At 37.1% G+C, this 22063-nt stretch overlaps 1 protein-coding gene and 3 long non-coding RNA genes across 6 annotated transcripts; 1 reads left to right on the forward strand and 3 right to left on the reverse strand.

Moving 5' to 3' along the window:
* Window positions 1-167: 167 nt before the first annotated feature.
* On the reverse strand, window positions 168-1162 carry LOC311075740. The gene is made up of 3 exons (XR_014604573.1): window positions 1047-1162; window positions 870-944; window positions 168-740 (listed from the first exon to the last, which is right to left on the reverse strand). It is a non-coding gene; the product is annotated as an uncharacterized lncRNA (long non-coding RNA).
* Window positions 1056-20233, forward strand: LOC311075738. Of its 3 annotated transcripts, none has more exons than XR_014604569.1 (4): window positions 1056-1182; window positions 18904-19168; window positions 19317-19431; window positions 19714-20233. It is a non-coding gene; the product is annotated as an uncharacterized lncRNA (long non-coding RNA). The 3 variants fall into 3 exon arrangements; XR_014604570.1 differs by lacking the exon at window positions 1056-1182 and adding an exon at window positions 15044-15125 and having other exon boundaries at window positions 18982-19168; XR_014604571.1 differs by lacking the exon at window positions 1056-1182 and adding an exon at window positions 15111-15125.
* On the reverse strand, window positions 2629-4899 carry LOC311075733 (uncharacterized protein). Its single transcript, XM_084103315.1, has 4 exons — window positions 4066-4899; window positions 3552-3678; window positions 3369-3447; window positions 2629-3168 (listed from the first exon to the last, which is right to left on the reverse strand). The coding sequence occupies exons 1-4, from the start codon at window positions 4142-4144 to the stop codon at window positions 3142-3144; spliced, it is 312 nt and encodes a 103-aa protein (XP_083959441.1). The 5' UTR covers window positions 4145-4899; the 3' UTR covers window positions 2629-3141.
* On the reverse strand, window positions 5839-15623 carry LOC311075742. Its single transcript, XR_014604575.1, has 3 exons — window positions 15522-15623; window positions 14986-15122; window positions 5839-6112 (listed from the first exon to the last, which is right to left on the reverse strand). It is a non-coding gene; the product is annotated as an uncharacterized lncRNA (long non-coding RNA).
* Window positions 20234-22063: the final 1830 nt, after the last annotated feature.

The following is a 22063-nucleotide window of genomic DNA, read 5'->3' on the forward strand; positions in this document are numbered from 1 at the left end:
AGCATTTGATTATGGATGACATTTACATAAGTAGCACAAGGAAGGACATGCATAGTCATCAACCAACTGCTAATGTAAGAATAAAGATGCTAAAGAGAAAAGGTGTCATCGTTTCTGACAGAGACCTCTTGCACACATTCAGAAACATCAACCACAAGCAAAACCAGTTGTTGCTGATCATAGTTTATTTGTAGCTTCAGATTGCACTCGTTCATTTGCATAATCAACACAAAAATTTCCAGGTTTGCTCTCATACAAATCAGTCTTAATTTCACTCAGACTTGCGTCATCCTTCTTAACACAGTTCATCACTAGTACATTGAGCGAAATATATTTCAATGTGAAATATAATATATAAGCTAATAATTTATTTAAACACATTTGTTCTAAAACAGTTTCACTATAATTCAGTGTCTGAATAAATTAAGAACTGTCACTGTCAAACTACATCATGTATTCGACAACATACATTTTAAAAATTCAATTTGAATAGGCTACACCTAATTTACTAACCGTCACGTTAAATATTTTCAAAATACAACAGCAAAATCTCTTAAATTTTAGAAATGTTCTTAAAACAAGTAACTACTTCAAGATGTGTTCTCATTATGAGTTTGCTTTTAGACATTCATGATTCATGATCTGTTAGTTGATTGGGAAGATCCTCCCACAGGAGTGAGTTTACTGATAGATGATGCTGGTGGTGGCGTGGAAGTCAGGCTTTGTTTCTTTGAGCTTTTCTGTAAAACAAAACAAAAACAAAAAAACAATGTGAAAACAAGAATACTATGCTAAATATGCAACACTTTATAAGACTATGTTGTTACAAAGTCAGGTATGTTTCACCACACTTGTTGGGTTTAACTTACAAAAGCTTCTTAGCTTCCTCCTGCACCCATTGTTGCCTCCAATCAAGACAGAACTCTCCTCGTTCAGTCTTAAAGCTGTTAAAGAGAATGAAAAAGTTTAAAACAGAAATCTAGCATCAGATGCTGTTGATCTCTAATCATGACATGTTTTCTTTAGAGAAGAACTGGGATTCTTACACGACGGCCTTCAGACATGGAGGACTTTGTTTTTGCATCCTGAAACTGATGATAGGATCAGTCAACTTTGCACTGGAGACGACTCTACAGCAGTTGATCACCTTCTCATCAGCACCTGCTGAGATTGAAGAACAAGGTAAACCACAATATTCTGCACCGTTCCATCAGATATAATAATATACAAACAGTTTCAAGCACTTTACCTGTTATAGTCCAGATCACAGATGCAAAAACCACAACAGCCAAACTCCTCATGAGGATCCTTTGTGTCTCCATTGTCACAGTCGATCTTCAACTTTCACTGCTTGTGTCTGAGAGAATATATTCAAGACTCTCACTAGTTCACCTTAAATAGTCAATAAAGCGGAACTTAAACTGCATGGGCTACACATCCTGTCCGTTTATTTTTGTAGATGATTTCATCATTGTTCTGTTTCATCACCATATCGGCTTTCCTTGTTTCCTTGTACTGTATATTAGATTGTCGTGGTAGGTGTAAATGTCACCTGCTAAATTATGTGTAAAAGTAGATCTCCATTTGATAAACTTCTCAGATGATATTTAATTTCAAACCTTGCTGTCAGTCATTTAATTAATACAAATTCAATGTATGCTGAAAAAAGCTAGTTCTTTTTAATATTCCAATAGGACAGTGTGTCAATAGTGTTTTTTTATTTAGTGATTCAAATATATTTTATCTTGTAACATTGACCATTTGTCCATTTAAATGAAGCAAAATAGGAAAGAGCTGACGTCATACTGTTATTTCAACTAAGAGGTTTGTTGGGGAGTTTTGCTAGTCGGTGCGATGGCATGGGTCAAGTTTTCCATTTCACAATATTCTCCATAACTGTCAAATATTTCTGAAATGCAAGACACTGTCATCATTTGATAACAAAGTTGAACACATCCACCACTGAAAGCCATTTTCAAAAATAAATATATAAAAACTAATTTAATATATTAAATATATTATATTATTAAAAATATTAAACTATATAATACAATTAGCTGATACACAGAACAAAAAGTGGTCAGTGATATTTCACCCACAATGAAAATTCTGTCATTATTTAATCACAGTACGTCGTGATGTTTCACATTTGCTGCAATGCTTTCATGATCGTGTTCTGAGGTCATAAATAAACGTGCTTCATAATCTGAGAATGTGTTTGTTCTCAGGTACTGACTAAATAAATGAGCATTCTTAGACGCGTTTGACTGTCATTAGTCTGGTGGAAGATGATGCACAGTTCCCATCATTAGAGTGTTGTATAGAAATGGAACGTATGACTCTGCTGTTTCATCTGACAGTCATAGGGTTTTAGTGTGCGTGCGTGTGCAGTGTGTGTGTGTGTTCGTTCATCTCCATTACTGTGACCTCTGGGTTAAATCTCTGCAGGTAGCCTACTTCAGAAACACACACTACACCCAGATTACACACAAAGTCCCTCCCTATGGTCTGATGGTTTCAAATCAATTTGTAAGATGTCACTAACAACTTCTCATTGTTGTTGGCCTCAGGCCTTTGTTCAAACGTAAAGATCAGCAGAATTCCAGAAATAAAATTACATGAGCGATCTTGTATTAAATATGATTCCACAATATTTTTATTAAAGTTTACATTCATAATGCATCCAATAAACTTTTGTAAGCACTTCAAGACATTTAACTGATATATTTGTAATAATTTAGAGAAGAAAAGAGAAATAATATTAGGAAAATAAATATGTTACTTTGTTAAAAAATAAATAAAACATTGAACAAACAAAAAGCAGTACTCCTTACAATTGTGTAATATATTAAATTCTAAAAAGAAAATAAAGGTTTATAAATTAAGCATTATAAATAAAACTAAGACATTTATATTTCAAAAATAAATAAAAAGATAAAGGAATAACCGGACTTAGACTGCACAGCAGCTAAGTGTGAAAGCAAACCACAGATTGTTTCCTTTGTGAAATATGTTCAACATGTTTTTCCCAGCGTAGAAGAGTGTATTAAAGTGTAGCTTGACTGACTGACACGAATGAAAAGTGTGGCTGGTGAAGACCAAGTTCAAATCCCCATGTGTGTCGTTTAAGATTATTGTCGTTTAATTATCTTCACATATGACACCCATCTGTTAAATTAGAACAGAAGAAAAACAGGTTAGGAAGTGTCCCTTTACATGATACATATGCCAGTATACAGTACATTTTGTTGGTATAAACCTTGCGAGAAGAGGTTGTCATATTATATTCAGTTCAGCTGTTCTGTATTGCTCCTTACGCATTCCACAGGTAAAAAAAAAAAAAAAAAATGTAAGCTGTAAATTCTAACCTTTTTTAGATTATTAATCCTTCTACTGAGCCATTTAGCTTTAGGATCGATGCAGTACAATTTATTTTCAGCAGTGAACCTGTAAAGATGAAATGGAGAAATGCATTTAGACTGCAGATATTGGCACAATAAAATGCTCTTTGACAAAAAGAGATTCCTTTGAATGTTTCTGGACTGACTTACACTACGGCCGCAGCACATTTGCCTTTTGCTGGAAAGATGTAACATTTTGTGATTTTGATCGTTGGTTTTTCTAATGTGAGCGTATCCTCTTTGCAGCATATTGGCCTTATAGGGTCATAAGAGATCACTGCAAAACAGACAGAAAAACATCCATAAATAATGTTTTCCCATTTAGTTTGTTTTCAAAAGCTATTGATTCTTTATGGTGTTTGGTTGTATAAATAACACTGTTCAAAGTTTAACACTTGTGGATATGTAAGAATCATTAAAACAAGATCATTTTTTATGTGAAGCAAAACTGCGCAATATATTAAGACTTGAACATATCTTAGATTTTTCTTAACCCACTGGAAATGCTTTTTTTTTCTTTTCTTGTTTTAAGCATGAATCTAAAAGAATTTAGTGAGATTTATGCCTAAAAACATAATAAACATTTTTTCCAATCTGATAAGAAATATAAAACTTTTTTTTTAAATTAAACTTTTTGCGTGGAGAATAGGAGAAGGATACTCACCTCCTGATGTAAACGCACACAGGAACACAACCAAACAAATCATAACCATCAGTTGTTGAGATGCTGAGTACAGGTGCATGATTTCTGAGGGATCTTGTGTGCTGTGAAATTCCACTAATGGTTTATACTGCTCTTGAGCTGCTCTTGCTTTTTATGTCCTCAGAAAAAAGGGAAGTATTGTCTTTCTTCATGCTTCCCATGAATAAAGCAAATGGAATAACTTACGCCATAGTTAATCATTCTGCAACATGACATGCACAAAATAATTTTTTTCTTAGGATAAACATTTACAGATATCAGTTGTTGCTTCACAGCAAGATTAGCTATATGTTCTAATTATTTGATATGACAAATCATGGACGACAGGAATGATTTAAGAGTATCGTCATTGGGTTTCTCTGAAATTTGTCGTTTGTCAAGCCTCAAATCAGGACATGTGAAAGGAGTGTAAAATACAGGACTGAATAATGGGACATCAAGTCACACTAGTCTGATGATGCTGTGTCACTGTTCTTTTGCAAGAATGAGCTAATCAGAGGAAAACGTTTAGAATTAAGTAACTGTATCAAAACAGATCAACTCTGTGGACAAGTGTATTATATTATTACATCATACAATAAAATAAATATTAATTAAACACTATACTCTATATGCAACTAAAGGACATCAGTATTACAAAAGTAAAAAGTAAAACTTATAACAATTTGACAAGTGTCTTCGGCTGGTGTGAAATCACACCACAACATACTTCCTTTGAGCAAAATGTTCAAATGGAAAAAGTGGCGCATGCAAAAAATGTTGCAGACATATAGGCATATACATTTTTTTTTCCAGAAGAAATGAGACACGAAAAAATATACTATTTGAAAAAATATACTATCAAAACCTTATTTTGGTCAAATCTTAATTTATAATTAATTCATATTATTGGGTTTTTAGACTTTTAATTTGTTCTCTGTTGAACATTTTTAAAACAGTGTGTTTTAAGTTAAAGGTAGACTATGTAACTTTTGAATTAACAAAATTTAAATAATAAGTCAATACATCATCAATCCTTCTTCCAAAACGCGTTTTTGTCTTACTCTGATTCACTATGGATTCACTAATTATATTTTAACCTGATGAGATGGTTTTCGTGGGAAATTGCGTATGTACGTCATTTGCCCGGGTGTCTCATCATATCCATAAATAGAGAAAAGTTGCTCCAGCTACTTTGGTGTGTGGTGAGGGAGTGTCATAGGTTAGTTGTCACAATGAGTTGGAAAGGTTGACACGGAGCATGCTAAATCTTGAAACTCTCAAAATCACCTGTTTTTGAAAAATGTTGAACAGGAAAAAGGCAAAAAGAGAATTTGTGTCAGAGCTCGCAATAAAGCATGAATCAACATTGTCTTGGCTTTTCGGAGATGGCGAGAATTAAAGGTGCTCTAAGCGATGTTACGCGTTTTTTAGGCCAAAACATTTTTTGTCACATCCAGCAAACATCTCCTCACTATCCTCTAGCTGCCTGTCCCCTGAACACACTAAAAAAACGTGGTCTCTGTAGACAGCCCAGGCTCTACAAACAGCAACAAAAACAAACTGGCCCAGCCTGGACCACTAAACATAACAAACAGTGTTCCAGCCAGTAACCGACAAGAATGATTTGGGGGGTTAGTGCGCGTGCACATGAAGGGGGGTGTGGGGAGTGGAGGAGAAAGAAGCATGAAGAGCCTCCGTTTTGTTTGACAATACTTCGAACGTCAACAAGAAGTGAAGTCACCCAACATCGCTTAGAGCACCTTTAAGGGATTTGAAATGTTGTAAAAGCCACGTTGAGGTGGCATTTTTATTACTCAGCTGGTTAATTCTTGTGTGTTACGCAGCAGGTGAGGTTTGTTCTCGTCTGTCAAGCAAGTACTTTGTTTTTTATCCACTTGAGGGCCAAAAGTTGCATAGTGTAGGCAATCTGTTCCAGCCAGTCGGTGTCGACAATTTTCAACGAAACGTCATTGATTGAAAGAGCTCAGGTTAGACTAGGTTAGACCTCACAGCCTCATTTTCATTCCTGTCAAAAAAACAAACAAAAAATTAAATATGGCACTAACCTGACTTTGGTCTATTATAACTAATGAAATTAAGAACTTTATATTATATGTTTAATAACAGTTCACATTTTACAATACAATCATAATTAGATGATTAAAATTTTTAAAATTATAATATAAAATGCAATAAATGCAGAATATTAAAGGTATTTGTGAAGTACAGCTAAAACAAAGGTTCCAAAAGGGGGTTTCATGCCATAGAAGAAACCTTTTTTGGTTCCCCAAAGATCCTTTCAATTAGTTTTAAAAAGTAATTAAAAAGTTTTAAAAATCAAAAGAACCTATTTTAACTATAAAACAACTTGAAAGGAAAGATTCCATGGATGTTAAAGGTTCTTCATGGAGTGTGATACATTTTTATGTATTTAAAAAAGTATATTCAAATTGTGACTTTTGACTCTAAACTTTTGACCTTATAGTTACTTAGAATAAGCATTTGTGACATCTTTTACATGTAACTACTAGCCCCGGTCTTCAGTACACACCATTTCCTTATTTGGTCAAGTGGATATTCATTACGTGTTGACCATGAGGGCCGGTCTGTGAATGTCACAACTCACACCCTCCTTCTCTTTTACAAATATGGAACAAGGGAATATACCATGTACAGAATTAGCAATAAGTGGAATATATTCCAGCCAAGAGGAGTTATTTTTATTTGTGGTGGACTGTTATAGTCCAAGTGAGTTTGAGGCTTTAGTCAGGACAGGAAATCCCCATAATCACATAACAGCAGAGTCATGGATAGTCTGTCTTGAGATCTTTCCTCTACATCATTTTGGTAATAGCACAGCTGTAACCAGTTTAGAAACGTGAGTGGCTATTTTTTTCCCCTCATTGACTTTATGTGGCTTACAGATCAGCCACAATGCCAACATGCAGTATCTTTTTTTTTGTGTGCTGCTTTACCAACATAGAGTAGATTGGGGAACTTGTGATTAATGGTCGAATTTATTTTTTCCTCAGTCACGAGACTCCATTCTTAAACAAACCAATGAAAAACACTAAAACAGAATTATTTAGAATTACCCTAACTGGTTTATAAAGTTGTAATTACAAAGAATTTGCTGCTTTGTGCCAAAGGACAGTGAACATGCCTAAATACTCATTATATATCAATACACAAACAAAACTATACATGTATGATAGATGGCATACAATATATACACAGAATGTGCATACAATACAATACAATATACAGTATACGATCAGATTAATAAAAAAGTGAATATTAATATTAAATCAATCAGAATGAGGCATGGAAAGCATGATATATTGACACCATATTGGTTATTGTCTGATATTACAGATTTTTTTATTATTATATTGGCCAATATTGGATATTTAATTGTGCTGATAAGTGCTAATTCCACCAATTTTTCCCTTTTTTCCCTTGTTTTCATGTAAAACTCATAATTACAGGGCCCCTAAGAGAGTATGGTCTAAAATATGAGATGAGAGAGAAATAAAAAAAAGAATGTTTTTGCATTCACTCTCAAAACTTTTGTGTTCCTCTTAGAAACCTTGTTCACTCACAAAAGGATTGAAATATACATCGTTTTTTCCTCCCACCTCATATTTTTAATCACAATGAGTTTTTGGAACTCAAATTTCCCAGTGCTGCCATTTGTTTTTGCATTTTACCTTTGTAGGGTAATATTGTAGCAGTTGTGTTGTCATTTTGCTTCCGACACAAGGATGAATTTAGCTTTGATTTGAAACACATTATGATTATTTTAGTGCTTTTGTATATAAAGTTGATTTTTTTTTAAAGATTAATGCCAGGTTCAGACTACGCTATATTTTTGTCTGGTACGTAAGTCATTATGTCATATTATGCAATTTTGACGGAAAAGAGCTTCTGTGCTCCTATTGGTCAATGTCACCGATGTGACGGAACCTGTCGTGGAGGATCTAAAAAAATAAACATGCTAGTTTTTCTGTCAGGACATCATGAAGCGTCACAGATGCGGTGTCTATTGTTGTACACTATGACACACTATATGAGATCATGAGATATGATCGATTCTTGCATCCCGACGCAATCGTCATTTACGAATCATTATGACAGCCTACGTCAAATGGATCATGCCAAAAATCGTTTAGTCTGAACCTGGCATAGGACAAATTTTAGACTAGGGGCTTCACAAACATTGGCAGACGCTGTGTGTCTGATTGTTATGGTTTCATTATTTATATATCTTCAACATTTCTTGGAAGGCAAGAGCTGGAAAATGCAAAAAAAAAAAAACGAAAAAAAGATGGGTGTGAGGGGTCGCTGATGATCTTGTCAACCTGTTTCCTGGATCTCACCTCATTCAAGTCCTGGAGGGAGGGGACAAACTGTTATCTGGAAATATTCTGCACCCATACTCTAATATATAGGTCTGATACCATCACATCGATGTTGGTGTAATGTGTTTTTAAACATTCAAACTCGTAAAAATGAAACAAAAAGTCTGAGTGACCCTTCGGTTTATTCGCATTGCAGCGCTTCTAAGAAAGCTCAACTGTTGTGGAGGTGATGCATGCAAAGATAGCAAGGCGAGACAAGAAACCACAGCTCAGGAAGTTGCTCATGTTGAAATCATCCCACATTGCTGACAACTGAATCAATGAGACAGATATTAATAACCCTCCAAGCATACGGCATGTGCATCATCATAGTGGCCCACACATTTAACCTCATATATATTTTAATGCGCCTCTGCATAGTGGAAACAACGTCAGTAAATGTATTATTTAAAATCAAACTTATGTTAAACTACAACCAGAGAGTTTTACAGAGTCATACTGATTGTGTGATATAATATTACTATGGCAGATTATAAATAGTAAAACACTGTAAACCTGTATACTATGTTTTGTGGTCTCATCAAGACAACGTTTATTTGTTCCCTCGCTTTCTTTCTAAATAACTTAACATCTTTGGTTTGCTTTTCTGCCTTACTGTGCCATACTAACTTAGTGAAAAATGTTTGTTGATTAGCAGTTACCACTTAGACCACAGATGAGCGCTGATAACAGGAAATAGGAAATGAGACAGATAAACTTGAAAACGGTTATGAATGCGCAACATACGTATTAAGAAATACTCTTTTCTACTATATCTTAAGTCGATATACTTTTTTTTTTTTTTGGGAGATTGTTAATTTTAGCTTATACAGTTTTCAGGTAAGCTTATTGGTTACTGAGTTTTCATTAAAACATTGTTTAAAACAAATTTCTCTTTGTGAAACATAAAAACGTTTCTCCTAGACTGACATACAAAACCACTGATAGAGAAAACATATGTTTGTGTAACTGGACATTTGACTCAAAATCTTATAGCTGAGATATCGCCCTTGTGACAACTGTGTGAGAACAAGCATCAGACCAGTGACTATAGTGAAATGTGCGCCATGACCTTATTATTATGGGGGGATTAAATGTAGTTTATCTGAGTCATTGTTCCTTTTACAAATGTTTACTGTGGTAACCATAGTTACCATGGTAACCAACTATAATTATTATGACCGCCGCTAGCGTAGCTAGCGAAAGCGGTCATATAGGGATTGTCAAAGTTTTTTTTTTCCCGTCACCTTACTGAATTTTCCGTCAACGATACCAGGGACACCGAAACACCGGGGAACATGAAATTTGGTGGGCATGTAGCCCCACTAGACTTGTACGGAAAAATTTCGTTTGGTCCCCGGGGGCCACTCCCCCCCCGCGCTGGGCCCCCCCAAACCCAAAAAAATGCAGTTTTTCCTAAATAACTACCTGAACCGTGGCACCGAGGATGAAGAATTTTTTATGGTATGTTGGTCTACTAGACTTTTACGGAAAAATTTCGTTTGGTCCCCGGGGGCCACTTCCCCCCCCGTGCTGGGGCCCCCGTGAATTTTTCGTCAACGATACCAGGGACACCGAAACACCGGGGAACATGAAATTTGGTGGGCATGTAGCCCCACTAGACTTTTACAGAAAAATTTCGTTTGGTCCCCGGGGGCCACTCCCCCCCCGCGCTGGGCCCCCCGTGAATTTTTCGTCAACGATACCAGGGACACCGAAACACCGGGGAACATGAAATTTGGTGGGCATGTAGCCCCACTAGACTTTTACGGAAAAATTTCGTTTGGTCCCCGGGGGCCACTCCCCCCCCGCGCTGGGCCCCCCGTGAATTTTTCGTCAACGATACCAGGGACACCGAAACACCGGGGAACATGACATTTGGTGGGCATGTAGCCCCACTAGACTTTTACGGAAAAATTTCGTTTGGTCCCCGGGGGCCACTTCCCCCCCCGCGCTGGGGCCCCCGTGAATTTTTCGTCAACGATACCAGGGACACCGAAACACGGTGAAATTTGGAACATGGAATTTGGAACATGAAATTTGGTGGGCATGTAGCCCCACTAGACTTTTACGGAAAAATTTCGTTTGGTCCCCGGGGCCCCTCCCCCCCCGCGCTGGGCCCCCCCAAACCCAAAAAATGCAGTTTTTCCTAAATAACTACCTGAACCGTGGCACCGAGGATGAAGACATTTTTATGGTATGTTGGTCTTAAGGGCCCACATCAACCTAGCCCATAATCGATTGTCAAAGTTTTTTTTTTTTTTTTTTTCGTCATCTGAATTTTTCGTCAACGATACCAGGGACACCGAAACACCGGGGAACATGTACGCACGCATACATACACGCACAGACACACACACACACAGACACACACATACACAAACACACACACATACACACCCACACACAGACATGCACATAATACTACTTTTTTTAGGTATCAGCCATATACCCGATTTTCCAATACCCAATGTGTTATGCTTGGGCAGTATACTAATGAGGTGGGTGGGACATGTTTCATGCCATGTTAGATCACATCCTGAGAGTCTACGATTTCAGAAAATATATAGTTTATATAGTTGAATCAGTTTTCTCTTCATGGTACAGACCAAAATGTATTATGTGTACACTTTCTTCACCTAAATCCATAAAATCCCATTAATTATGACCGCCGCTAGCGTAGCTAGCGAAAGCGGTCATATAGGGATTGTCAAAGGTTTTTTTTTGTTTTTTTCCCGTCATCTACTGAATTTTTCGTCAACGATACCAGGGACATGAAATTTGGTGGGCATGTAGCCCCACTAGACTTTTACGGAAAAATTTCGTTTGGTCCCCGGGGGCCACTCCCCCCCCAGCGCTGGGCCCCCCCAAACCCAAAAAATGCAGTTTTTCCTAAATAACTACCTGAACCGTGGCACCGAGGATGAAGAAATTTTGATGGTATGTTGCTCTTAAGGGCCCACATCAACCTAGCCCATAATCAGTCATTTGTGATTTGCGCCCCTCCCATAAAAAATTAAAATGCAATATTATTCTGCTTTAATCGCCCCTATCTTCAGTTGAGATGTTCAGAACTGCACCATATTTCATGTGTATGATTAACTTGACATCCTCTGGGGGTATGCTAAGTTTCGTAGAATTTCATCCATGGGAGGGTATAAAATAAATTCATTTATGTGCACATTTAGTGACTGTACACTCATCGGCCTGTAGATGGTGGTGTTGAGCGAAGGGTTGCTGGTTTAGGATGATACTGTCACACACACACATGCAGGAATACAAACAAACGCAAGCATGCACACACACTGACATCCACACGCACAGACACACACCCATACACACACATACAAATCCACATGCACAGACACACACACACAAACACACACGCGCACACACATGTACGCACGCACACATACACGCACAGACACACACACACACACACACACACACAGACACACACATACACAAACACATACACACACACACAGACAGACATGCACATACTACTACTTTTTTTAGGTATATACATAAACACGCAATACAGCCAAATTGCTCCACGTCATTTATTTTTGTGGAAAGCCAGTGCAGGCCTGAGCGGCGGTCATATTTTGTACCGCCCTGCGGTACATCTAGTTTTGGAATCTACTTCAAAAGACTGGTGAGTAATACAACAACATGTTCTTGGATCAACTTCTTTGTTGATTCTAGAACAACATTCCAATCAACCAATCACATTTAAAGGAAAAGTTTACAGTTCATGTCAAGTTTAGGCTTACAACCAGGGTTAGGTGCTTCTGCATCAGTGTTATTCACCAATCATTTCCCTCTTTTAGGGATGAGTCACAGTGACCTGAGTAATACCATGTACAGAAGTATCACATTGTGGTGCCTATAGTATGTGGGCAGAAGCTATGGTTACCATGGTAATTTCTGTAAGGGTGGTACCCAGAATTAAATGAAACAGTTACATTCACATATTTCTTGCCAAGAATTTGCCTCAGACATCAACCCTGATGAATACACATTTCCCTACTAGGAGAAAAAGCAGTATGTGAAATTATTTGTATGTCTGAATTCACAGTATTCATTAAACAGCAGGCAAAAAAAAGTACTTGGATGACCTAATACTCTACTATCCATGGGAGAGGAGTCTTGAATGGCAGGGAAACAACATACAGTAACTCACTCTATAGTTCACATGACAATGCCAACATGGTGGAGGATGTAGTACATTCAGATTGCATTGACATTATACACATGCATGTTTGGTAATACTTTATTCATACTATATACATGCAGACCTTTTTAACAGTCACGAAGCTCTCAAATGTAGAATCTGTTCTGTTCTGTGAGAAATATGGGTAGTGAAGGTTCAGACCAAATACTTTACACTAGATCCAAATTAGGAGTTTAAGAACTGCATTTTAAAAATAATAAATGTATCTTTTGTAATATACAAGGAAAGTGGACAAATAAACATGTTTGATATATTAAAATATTTTTGTATCATCAATTATTTTAATTATTTAATTAATAGGACACCAATTTTTTTAAAGAAAATCTTTATGCATTTGTGCAAGTTTTTTGGTTCATGCATTCTAGGGTTAAAATATAAGTATGATGTTGATGTGAACATTTATTGTCCATCGAGATTTATTTAAAAACGCAGAAGTAATACATAATATGCTGTCAACATACATTTTGAAGTCTGCCTTATAATTTGTGTAATTTGATAAACATTTGTGATGCCTTTGTGATGCCCTCTAGTGGCGAGCTTAGCTTCTTTCTTTATTTCATTGTTGTTATTTTTATTTATTTTTTTTTTTTTTGGTACACGCCGCCATCTACTGAGTGCTCATGGATGAATGTTGAAAGCTCAGTTTTGATTGTAAAAATATATATGTTTTTAAATTGCATTATTCAAGGCTTTGAAATACAACAACTCCACTGACTGCTCACTGTGCACAGCACTTGAATGGTGTACAATGGTGGCAGTGCTATAGGTGGAGAGGAGAGCGAGAGATAGAGCCAGTTCAGTGCGTGAGGATTCTTTGGAGGCCATGATTGATATGGGCCAATATAGAGGGTATTTGACAAAGACATTGGGTTTTTTTAGCGCAATGTTCCAACGGACAAAATTGCGATTGTTAACTCATGATTTCTGTTCTGTCTGTGCGCACCAATCTTGCACTTCTATCTCCTCCTCAACCAGACCACCTAGAGACTAAGGGGTTTTCGGCATTATGTTAAGGAAGGTCTAATCTCGGGAACGCACACAAAAAAAAAAAAAAAAAAAAAAAAAAACATAAAAAGATTTACTATCTCTTAGTGTTGTGATCCCATGACGTCAGAAAATTGCGCTAAAACACTCACTGAGTTTTTATTACTTGTTTTTACAAGAAGTGGTATGGGAATTTAAATGACAGGAAGTTCTTTGATTTGACCCTGTCTGTCTGATTTGGGAAAAAGTGGCCCAGGCATTGATTCACATTGGTCAAGCATGAGGTGTAAATAATTGTCCACTTTTAACTCTCATCTTTGTATGTTCAATTCAATAGGTCTTCATTTTAAAGTCCATGACTTATAATTTGTGTAATTAGATAAACATTTGTGATGCCATTAGCCCCCTCTAGTGATGAATTATTTCTTTCATTCTTTCATTCTTTCATTCTTTCATTCTCTCTCTCTCTCTCTCTCTCTCTCTCTCTCTCTCTCTCTCTCTCTCTCTCTCTCTCTCTCTTTGGTACACGTCGCCATCTACTGAGTGCTCGTGGCTGAATGAATGTTGAAAGCAAAAGCACACTTTTAAACACATTTTTGATTAGTTCTTAGGTAAAAACTTGTTTTAATTGCATGCATTTTCACACTATCTTCGTGTTGCACATTATTCAAGCCTTTGCAATGCAACAACTCCACTGACTGCACAACACCTGGACCTGTGGTTGTTTGCGTAGCACATATAGGTGTGATAATGACTCTAATTAGCTTGTTTCACAGAAACTTCATCTTGACAAAAAAAAAAACAAACAGCCAGGATATCCTTTGATTTCACCCCACCTGTCTGATTTGAGAACAAGTGGCCTGGACATTGTTTCTAAGTGGTCAGGTACAATAATGAGGTCGAAATAATTCTACTCTTTTAGCTCTCATCGGTGTTCAATTCATTAGGTATTAAAATTTCTCAGTATCATTTTTCAGGTGTAAATTATGGTCCAGACCAACAGTACCAGTTCCATTAATAAGCCCCTGCTGGTAGATGTCGTAACTACACCATTATTCAAGTAAAAAGCATGCTTTGCCATTCACAGGTTCAGTGACCGGGAGGGGATATGTTCGGTTCACTTAGTTTTGCCGTGGCCACAACATATAAACTTGTGGGAACGTGATAATATGTTGTTGCCACGAGATATTAATTCATGAGAACGTTATATTAAAGCTGCAGTAGGGAGTTTTTAGAAAACGTTGACTTAGCCTGAAAATTTGAACAAGCACAACTTACAGGTCACTCCCCCTTGCTCTCTGCTGCACTACAGCCCTCCATCCACAGCTCCTCCCCCACAGCGGAGCCTGCCGTGAACGCGCAGGCTAGTAAGCAGGGCCATCGATGACAGCGGATAAACAGTTATGGCACATTCACTGGTAGGGATGAAACATCAACAATATGCTTTACATTGACTATAGCCTGCCCATACTTTGATTACAATCTTGGTCCTCAAATCATTACGTATTTTGCAATACATGTAATGTAACTTTATAACGTTGCACTCTTTCTATAAGTTATAAATAGCTAGTAAGCCAATATAACGATAACTAACGTTACAGTATGTAAGTAATTATTCTAGAGATATGTAATGCTAAATAAGGTTTGCTAGTATATTATTTCAGCAACATGACAAGCCAGTGAATTAGCAGGTTTCTATTGTTGCTTTGCACAGTGCGTGACATTTTATCTGTATGTTATGTGGCTAGAGGTTTGACACTGAGTCAATGGGCTCCGACGGGCTTGTTTATCGTCATCGGTCTTTTTCCGTTTACCTGTCTTTGTTGTATGAGCAGGTGCCACTCGAGAAATTGGCAGTTTTGGTTGTTTGTCCCTCATTAGCACAGCTGCGGCACACCGGCAATCTTGATTTTGAACGATGGTACACGCTGTGCGAGAGAGGGGTGTGATCAGCGCGTACACAAGCTTGATTGACACTGCTAAGACACTCCTCCTGGCTCTGATTGGTTCTTTCTGACCGGGATTAACAAATATGTAAAAAATATATTTTTACAAAAGTTACCTACTGCAGCTTTAAGTCATGGGAACGTGATTATAAATCGTGGCCACGAGATCATTTTGGCCCTGTCCCAAATGGCACCCTAAGCACCTGTGGTCTTCCTACAAGTCCGCACTTTCGTGACGTAATGCCGCTTTGAAGAAGTCTGCTGCGAAGCCCGCATCAGTGCAGGCTTGGCAAAAGTGTGCATCGAGGGCGCATATCGACCACTCGTGAGCACCGTTCTGAGGCCTAAAATGACAAATGGGACACCCTACGGTCTCACGGACTTAACGGACACGCGCACACGGCAGCCATTGTAAGTCCACAAGACCGTAAGTGCATATGAAGTGTGCCATTTGGGACAGGGCCTTTGTTGAGGTAACGACATCATGTCGTGGCCTCGAGATCATATGTTGAGGGAACGATATATTTTTCTCGTGGCCACGACTTCATATTTTGAGAGAACGACATCTATTTATCGTGGCCACGAGTTATGTTGAGGTACCACACCAGTCAATACTGTACATATACAGCAGTCGGAGATGACTGATGAAATAACATTTTACTTTGAATTAGGAATGTCATATAAAGATATAGTGCGGTCTCTGGCATTAAGACATGGGTACGTAAGTGAAAGACGCTTGAAGCGCATTCTTAAGTTGAATGGGCTTTTTCGTCGGAAATTTGCTGGCTTGAATGAAATACTCGGGTTCTGAATAAAGTCCCGTTTAAGGCAATAAACAAAAACAAATTATGAGAAACTTAAATTAACAAATAGCAAAGTAAATTATGACCGGGGTAAAAGGAGGAACCCGTATCGCGTGTGAAGATTCGGGGTACTTCTCAATATCCCTCCTCGTCTCCTCTCTCCTCCGTCCTCCATCCTATGACCCGGAAACCGATCGAGCTCAGCCATCTTGAAGGACATCTCAATACTCTAATTGCACCGCGAGGAGGCGAGGGTCGAGGAGGCTACCCGAGGAGTTATGAGCGAGGATACACAGGTGTATCCTATGCGGAAGAGTTTTATCGACTAAACGTATAAATTCTCCTCCCCTTTCACATCAGTCACAATAATTTTAATGTACTTTACCTTTGCAGTTTATATAAACCACACATCTCACATATTTCAACAGGGTATCTTGCTTTATTAATATTTATTATGAATTTCTTAAATAAACAAACTTCAACAACATAAGGGCAGATCCTTTGAGCGCTGCTGATGACGCAGAGAAGTGACGCTCGAGTGATCAAGTATTCCAATGTATAAAAAAAACTTTCATTCGATTCCTCTGTCCTCCTTTTCTTTCCTTGCATCCTTCCCTCGTATCCTACAGGGGGTGGAGCTGAGATGCAAGGAAAGGAGACGAGGATGCTCAAATAAGAAATGAGAAGCACCCTCAGTTCCCACGTTATAAAACTGGTAGCCACGAGAAACGGATGTCGTTCCCTCAACATATCAAGTCGTGGCCACGAGAAAGAGATACGATCTTGTGCCCACGTCATATTATGACGTTCCCACGACTTAATATCACATTCTCACAAGTTTATATGTTGTGGCCACAACAAAACGAAGCGAAACGGAACATGTCCCCTCCCGGTCACCGTACACAGGCATTAAAAAGTTACACTGTATTCTGATGAAATAAAACAAATCAAGCAACATAAACTTAAAAAATGACATTTTATTATATGCTCTTTTGTGGCTCCATCAACCAGTCAGTGTGGTCATTTTCCTGTAAATTTTCCTCCATAGTGATTAGTCCCGAGGCATTTAAAGCTCAGGCATCAAAAGTAGGTTTTAAAAAGTATCATGTCTGCTTGTTTCCAATTATATAAATTGAAATGTCTTTCATTGTACAATCCAATAATTTTTCTCATAGCTTCATGTACCCTCAAATGTTTCCACAAAATCTGTATTGTATATTGTATCTTTTTTATTGCTCAGAGTGTCTATTAGAGAGAATATATAGAGTATACAGAAATTTCCTGTCAGGTATCGGAAAAAATCTATCAATCAATCAATCTAGCCCCCCGGAAATGTGCTTGCGTTCAGCGATAGCATGCCACTCTTTGTTTGAAAAGTTTGCAGGATGCTGCATCTTGTGTTTACTTTGTTTACTACTGTGTCTATAGAGATGAAAGTGTCTTGGAGCCAAATAAAGGTTTCGTGATAAAGGAAAGGTTTTGCGGGCCACTTGCACTCTGCCAAGGCTCGTCGTATCTTTACATAGCTCACGCTAAAGGTCATTTCATTTTGCAGTTGCAGTACACCACAATTACTCTCCCTAGCCAGTCACATCGGTAGATGCACATTTTAAAACATTCCCCTTTATTATTCTCACCGGCTTTGCTTTCTGCAAGTGAGCTGAAATGTTGTTTTAGAGAATATTTAATCTGAAATAAAGGTCTCTTGGCATAGAGAAGGCCTTCAAACACGCCAACCACCATTATTTGTTCACTGAAATAGATTATTTTGTTCAATATAAATAAATTACATAAAAACTCAAACCAATAATAAAAAAAGTGTCATTTTTATTATGAACATTCATCATCACATTAATTATTTCCAGATAAAGCACCTATGGTGTAAGTGGTTGGATTATTAGAAATTGTGCCCTCTGTACTTGGAAAAAGGCTGTACATATGTTTAATGCGTATTTCCCCCCGAGTTCGGTGTATGACCACAGAGACTTTGTCACAGCAGCCCCTTCAAAACACTAACCACACCTGACTGCAGGAAACCAACACTCACAACACTCTCAATATTAGCAAGTTAGAAAGTTGATGTACATGTACAATCTTCACTTTTATTTTTTATTTTTTTGCTCAAAATTTTTCAAATATGAACTTCTAATAAATATATATAATATATATATGCATTGTAAGCTAATATGTATATATATTATTATTTTTATTTATTTTTAACGCCTTGTTTATTATATATTACTCATGCCTGTTCATTGAAACTCAGACTTTACATGACGCTGTATGTAATAGTTGGCAAATATATAATTAGCTCATTCGTTATTGATTTTATCCTTCATTGTGTGTAAATCTTGGTACTTTCCACTGTATGACACACCTACAATTAACAGTGGCCGCACTCTCATGGTCATGCAGACCACTAAATAAAGTGATGCATCTCATTTTAGAGAGCTGTGAAAGTTCTTGTATGTTCACGGTGGTCGACCGAAAGGAAGGTGATGTGGGGGCTTCTTGTTTCCATGCAGACAGATGACATCTCTGAGGGAGGAAGTTCTGATGTTCATTTTCCCCCTTGTGAGTGTTTATAAAAGTGCACATTGTGGTGAGCCGAGACAATAAGCATCAGACTCACACAAAAGAAGATGAGGTGTGTGTCGATAACTCCTCTGCTGTTCCTGGCTACTGTGCTGCTTGCTCAAGTCACCTGGCAACGTAAGAAGCTATATATATATATATATATATATATATATATATACAGTATTTATATGCCATATTAACACTTAACTTTGAATTTTGAATTAAATTGTGTTGACTAAATTAATGTCTGTTTAAAATGTTTGTTTCCCTTGTGTTTTTGTAGAGTCTGGCCGTTCAACCTGCCCTTGTCTTAAGACGTCAGAAACTGTTCTCCGCAAGGAAAATATCAGAAGTTACATGATACAAAGAGCAGGTGTCTGCCATATTGATGCCATTGTGTGAGTTCTCTTTTTTTCTTGTGAAAGTGTGTACACTGTGATAGACTTCAGACACCTATTCAACACTATATTTCATGATAAATCTGAGCTTATATGTCAGAACAGTTCTTTTGGCCAGGCCTTATTTTTTTATAAGGTATTGATGGTTTTTACCCATAACATTTTGATGGAAAAACAAGCACTTTTATTGTACTTGTATACAGTTTAAATTGAATCAACATATGTACATTTGTATAATTTGTTGTATTATCGTGCTAAATTATTACTTTTATGTATTTACAGATTTAAAACAGTCAGAGGTTTTACTTTTTGCTCCGAACCACAAAAGCCTTGGGTGAAAAGAGCCATGCAATTTGTGGACAAGAAGGCAGCGACAATTAAAACGGCATCCCGTCCCATAATCTCCACATCAACATTTCAAACAGAATCAACGCTGAACACAACATCACACTGGAATACAACAGGATAAACTAAAAACTACTTCATAATGGACTATGCGTATAAATTAACATATGTCTGAAATGTTTGTGCTGGATTTTATTTTATTTGAATTCATTAAAATGTATAGCGTAAAATATACTGCATTGCTATGCGTGTTTTTTATTTAGCTCAGCTCAATTGAATGTTTTTCCCCCAAATATGGTTAATAATAACCAATAAAAAGTGTTGTGCGATAAAGTATTGAGCTAGAACTAAACCTGCAGTTCAGAAGTTTGTTTTTCGTGTGTTTATTCAATAACCTGTAAAATAATTTATAAAACAAATGAATAAATAAAATGCTTAAAATATGTTAAAATGGAAATTCTGTAGTATTTTTTACCTTCTCTCTGTGTGTGTGTGTGTGTGTGTGTGTGTGTGTGTGTGTTTCTGTGCACTTTTACATCTATCTTTGTAAAGGTTTAAGTGTAACACTTTACAATAAGGTCCATTAGTTAACATTAGTGTATTATATAACATGAACTAACAATGAGCAATACATTTGTTATAGTATTTGTTCATCTTTGTTAATGTTAGTTAATAAAAATCCAGCTGTTCATTGTTTGTTCATGTTAGTTCATGGTGCATTAACTAATGTTAATGTTAACTAACCTTTGATTTGAATAATGTATTAGTAAATGTTGAAATTAATTTGAAATAAGATTAATAAATGCTGTAGATGTATTGTTCATTCTTAGTTCATGTTAACAAAGGTAGTTAACTAGCGTTAACTAATGAACCTTATTGTAAAGTGTTACCGTTTAAGTGTCAGACCATCATCGCGAACAAAGAGAGTAAAGTGAGGACATTTTGTTCGGTCCTCACTTTCTGAGACTTCTTTTAAAGGCCTGTTTGAGGGTCAAGACTTGGTTTTAGGGATAAGGATATAATTAGGTTTAGGGTTCAGGTTAGGCACTAGTTGTGATGGGTAGGGTTATGGTAAGGAGCTTGCATTGTGTCAATGAATGTCCTCACAAAAGATAGATATACTGTACAAGAGTGTGTGTGTGTTTCTCAGTGGGTAAACTATAGTGAAGTGTTCACACATACTGTTAACCCTTGTGTGGGTTTAGACACTCAAATCCACACTGTTCTGTGGGATTTCCCCTTTCACTACAAATACTTTACACAAACTCACTGGTTTCAGTCTCTTTAAGTACAGTATCTTACATTGTAAAATAATTTTTTTCCCCCACAGTATTGGATTAACATACAATTTTTTTTTTGGATGGTGCGTGTGTGTGTATGTGAAAAACTGCAGTTGTGCATATCGAAGCCCCCAACTCATTGCATGATGCATGCACACAAATTCCATGCACACAGCTCGGTTTGAGTGGAGGTGGAGTATATCACAGGGTGGGTTTTTTTTTTTTTTTGAGAAAATGTGGGTGCTTAAAGAATAGGTTGGTGGGCAATGTGTTTTCCATACAAACTTATGCCTCTCTGGTGTACTTATGTAAATAGTTACATTTCACATTGTTTGAGTCTAGGCTGACCAATGCATTTAAATAATGGCTAGAGAGATGTTCTGAGATGTCTGTTAGATAAAGTGAGGGCCTTGTTGTCAAGAGCAAAAGTCAGTGAGGTAAATGAAAGCTAGGTCAGGTTTTTGTGGTCTGGGATTATGGTTGCATATCATAGTATGCAACAGCACGATGACACCGTTCAGACAGGCCGTATCACAATAATCTTTACTAAACTGCTTTTGCTCTTTCTTAAATCTTTTTAAAAAATCTAGTTTGTTTTTAAACAAATATTTTGATCGCTAAATTGAGTTCCAAAAATGTTACAATTTTAATACCAAATTAATAAATTACCTATGTGGATATGAAATATTGATTTGGGTTGAAATTATTTCATAATTTTACACACATATTATCTTGAATCTTCTACTAAGAAAATGAGTCCATTACAGTGTTATCACGGGTCAGCCAGACTCCACCGTCAGCCAATCACAACGCTCTCAATCACCAGAATACTGATCACCCACACCTGCAACACATTCCCTCACTAATCACATCTGCATATAAGCACACACCTCGAACACTCACATGGTTTGGTCTCATTTGAGCAATATGACTCCCTTACCTGCTGTTCCTAAGTTCCTTTTGTCATCGTCTTCCAGTTCTTTGTTGTCTCCTGATCCGTTTTCCTG

This window comes from Abramis brama (assembly GCF_963993115.1).
Source record: "Abramis brama genome assembly, chromosome: 24".
In the NCBI taxonomy this organism is placed as follows: Eukaryota; Metazoa; Chordata; class Actinopteri; order Cypriniformes; family Leuciscidae; genus Abramis; species Abramis brama.

Coding starts and splice junctions, on each gene's coding strand:
- LOC311075733 (XM_084103315.1), bottom strand. CDS start 4,144: ATGCACCTGTACTCAGCATCTCAACAACTGATGGTTATGATTTGTTTG. Junction 3,448..3,551: donor AAATGTGCTGCGGCCGTAGT/GTAAGTCAGTCC, acceptor TCATCTTTACAG/GTTCACTGCTGAAAATAAAT. Junction 3,169..3,368: donor GGATTAATAATCTAAAAAAG/GTTAGAATTTAC, acceptor CTAATTTAACAG/ATGGGTGTCATATGTGAAGA.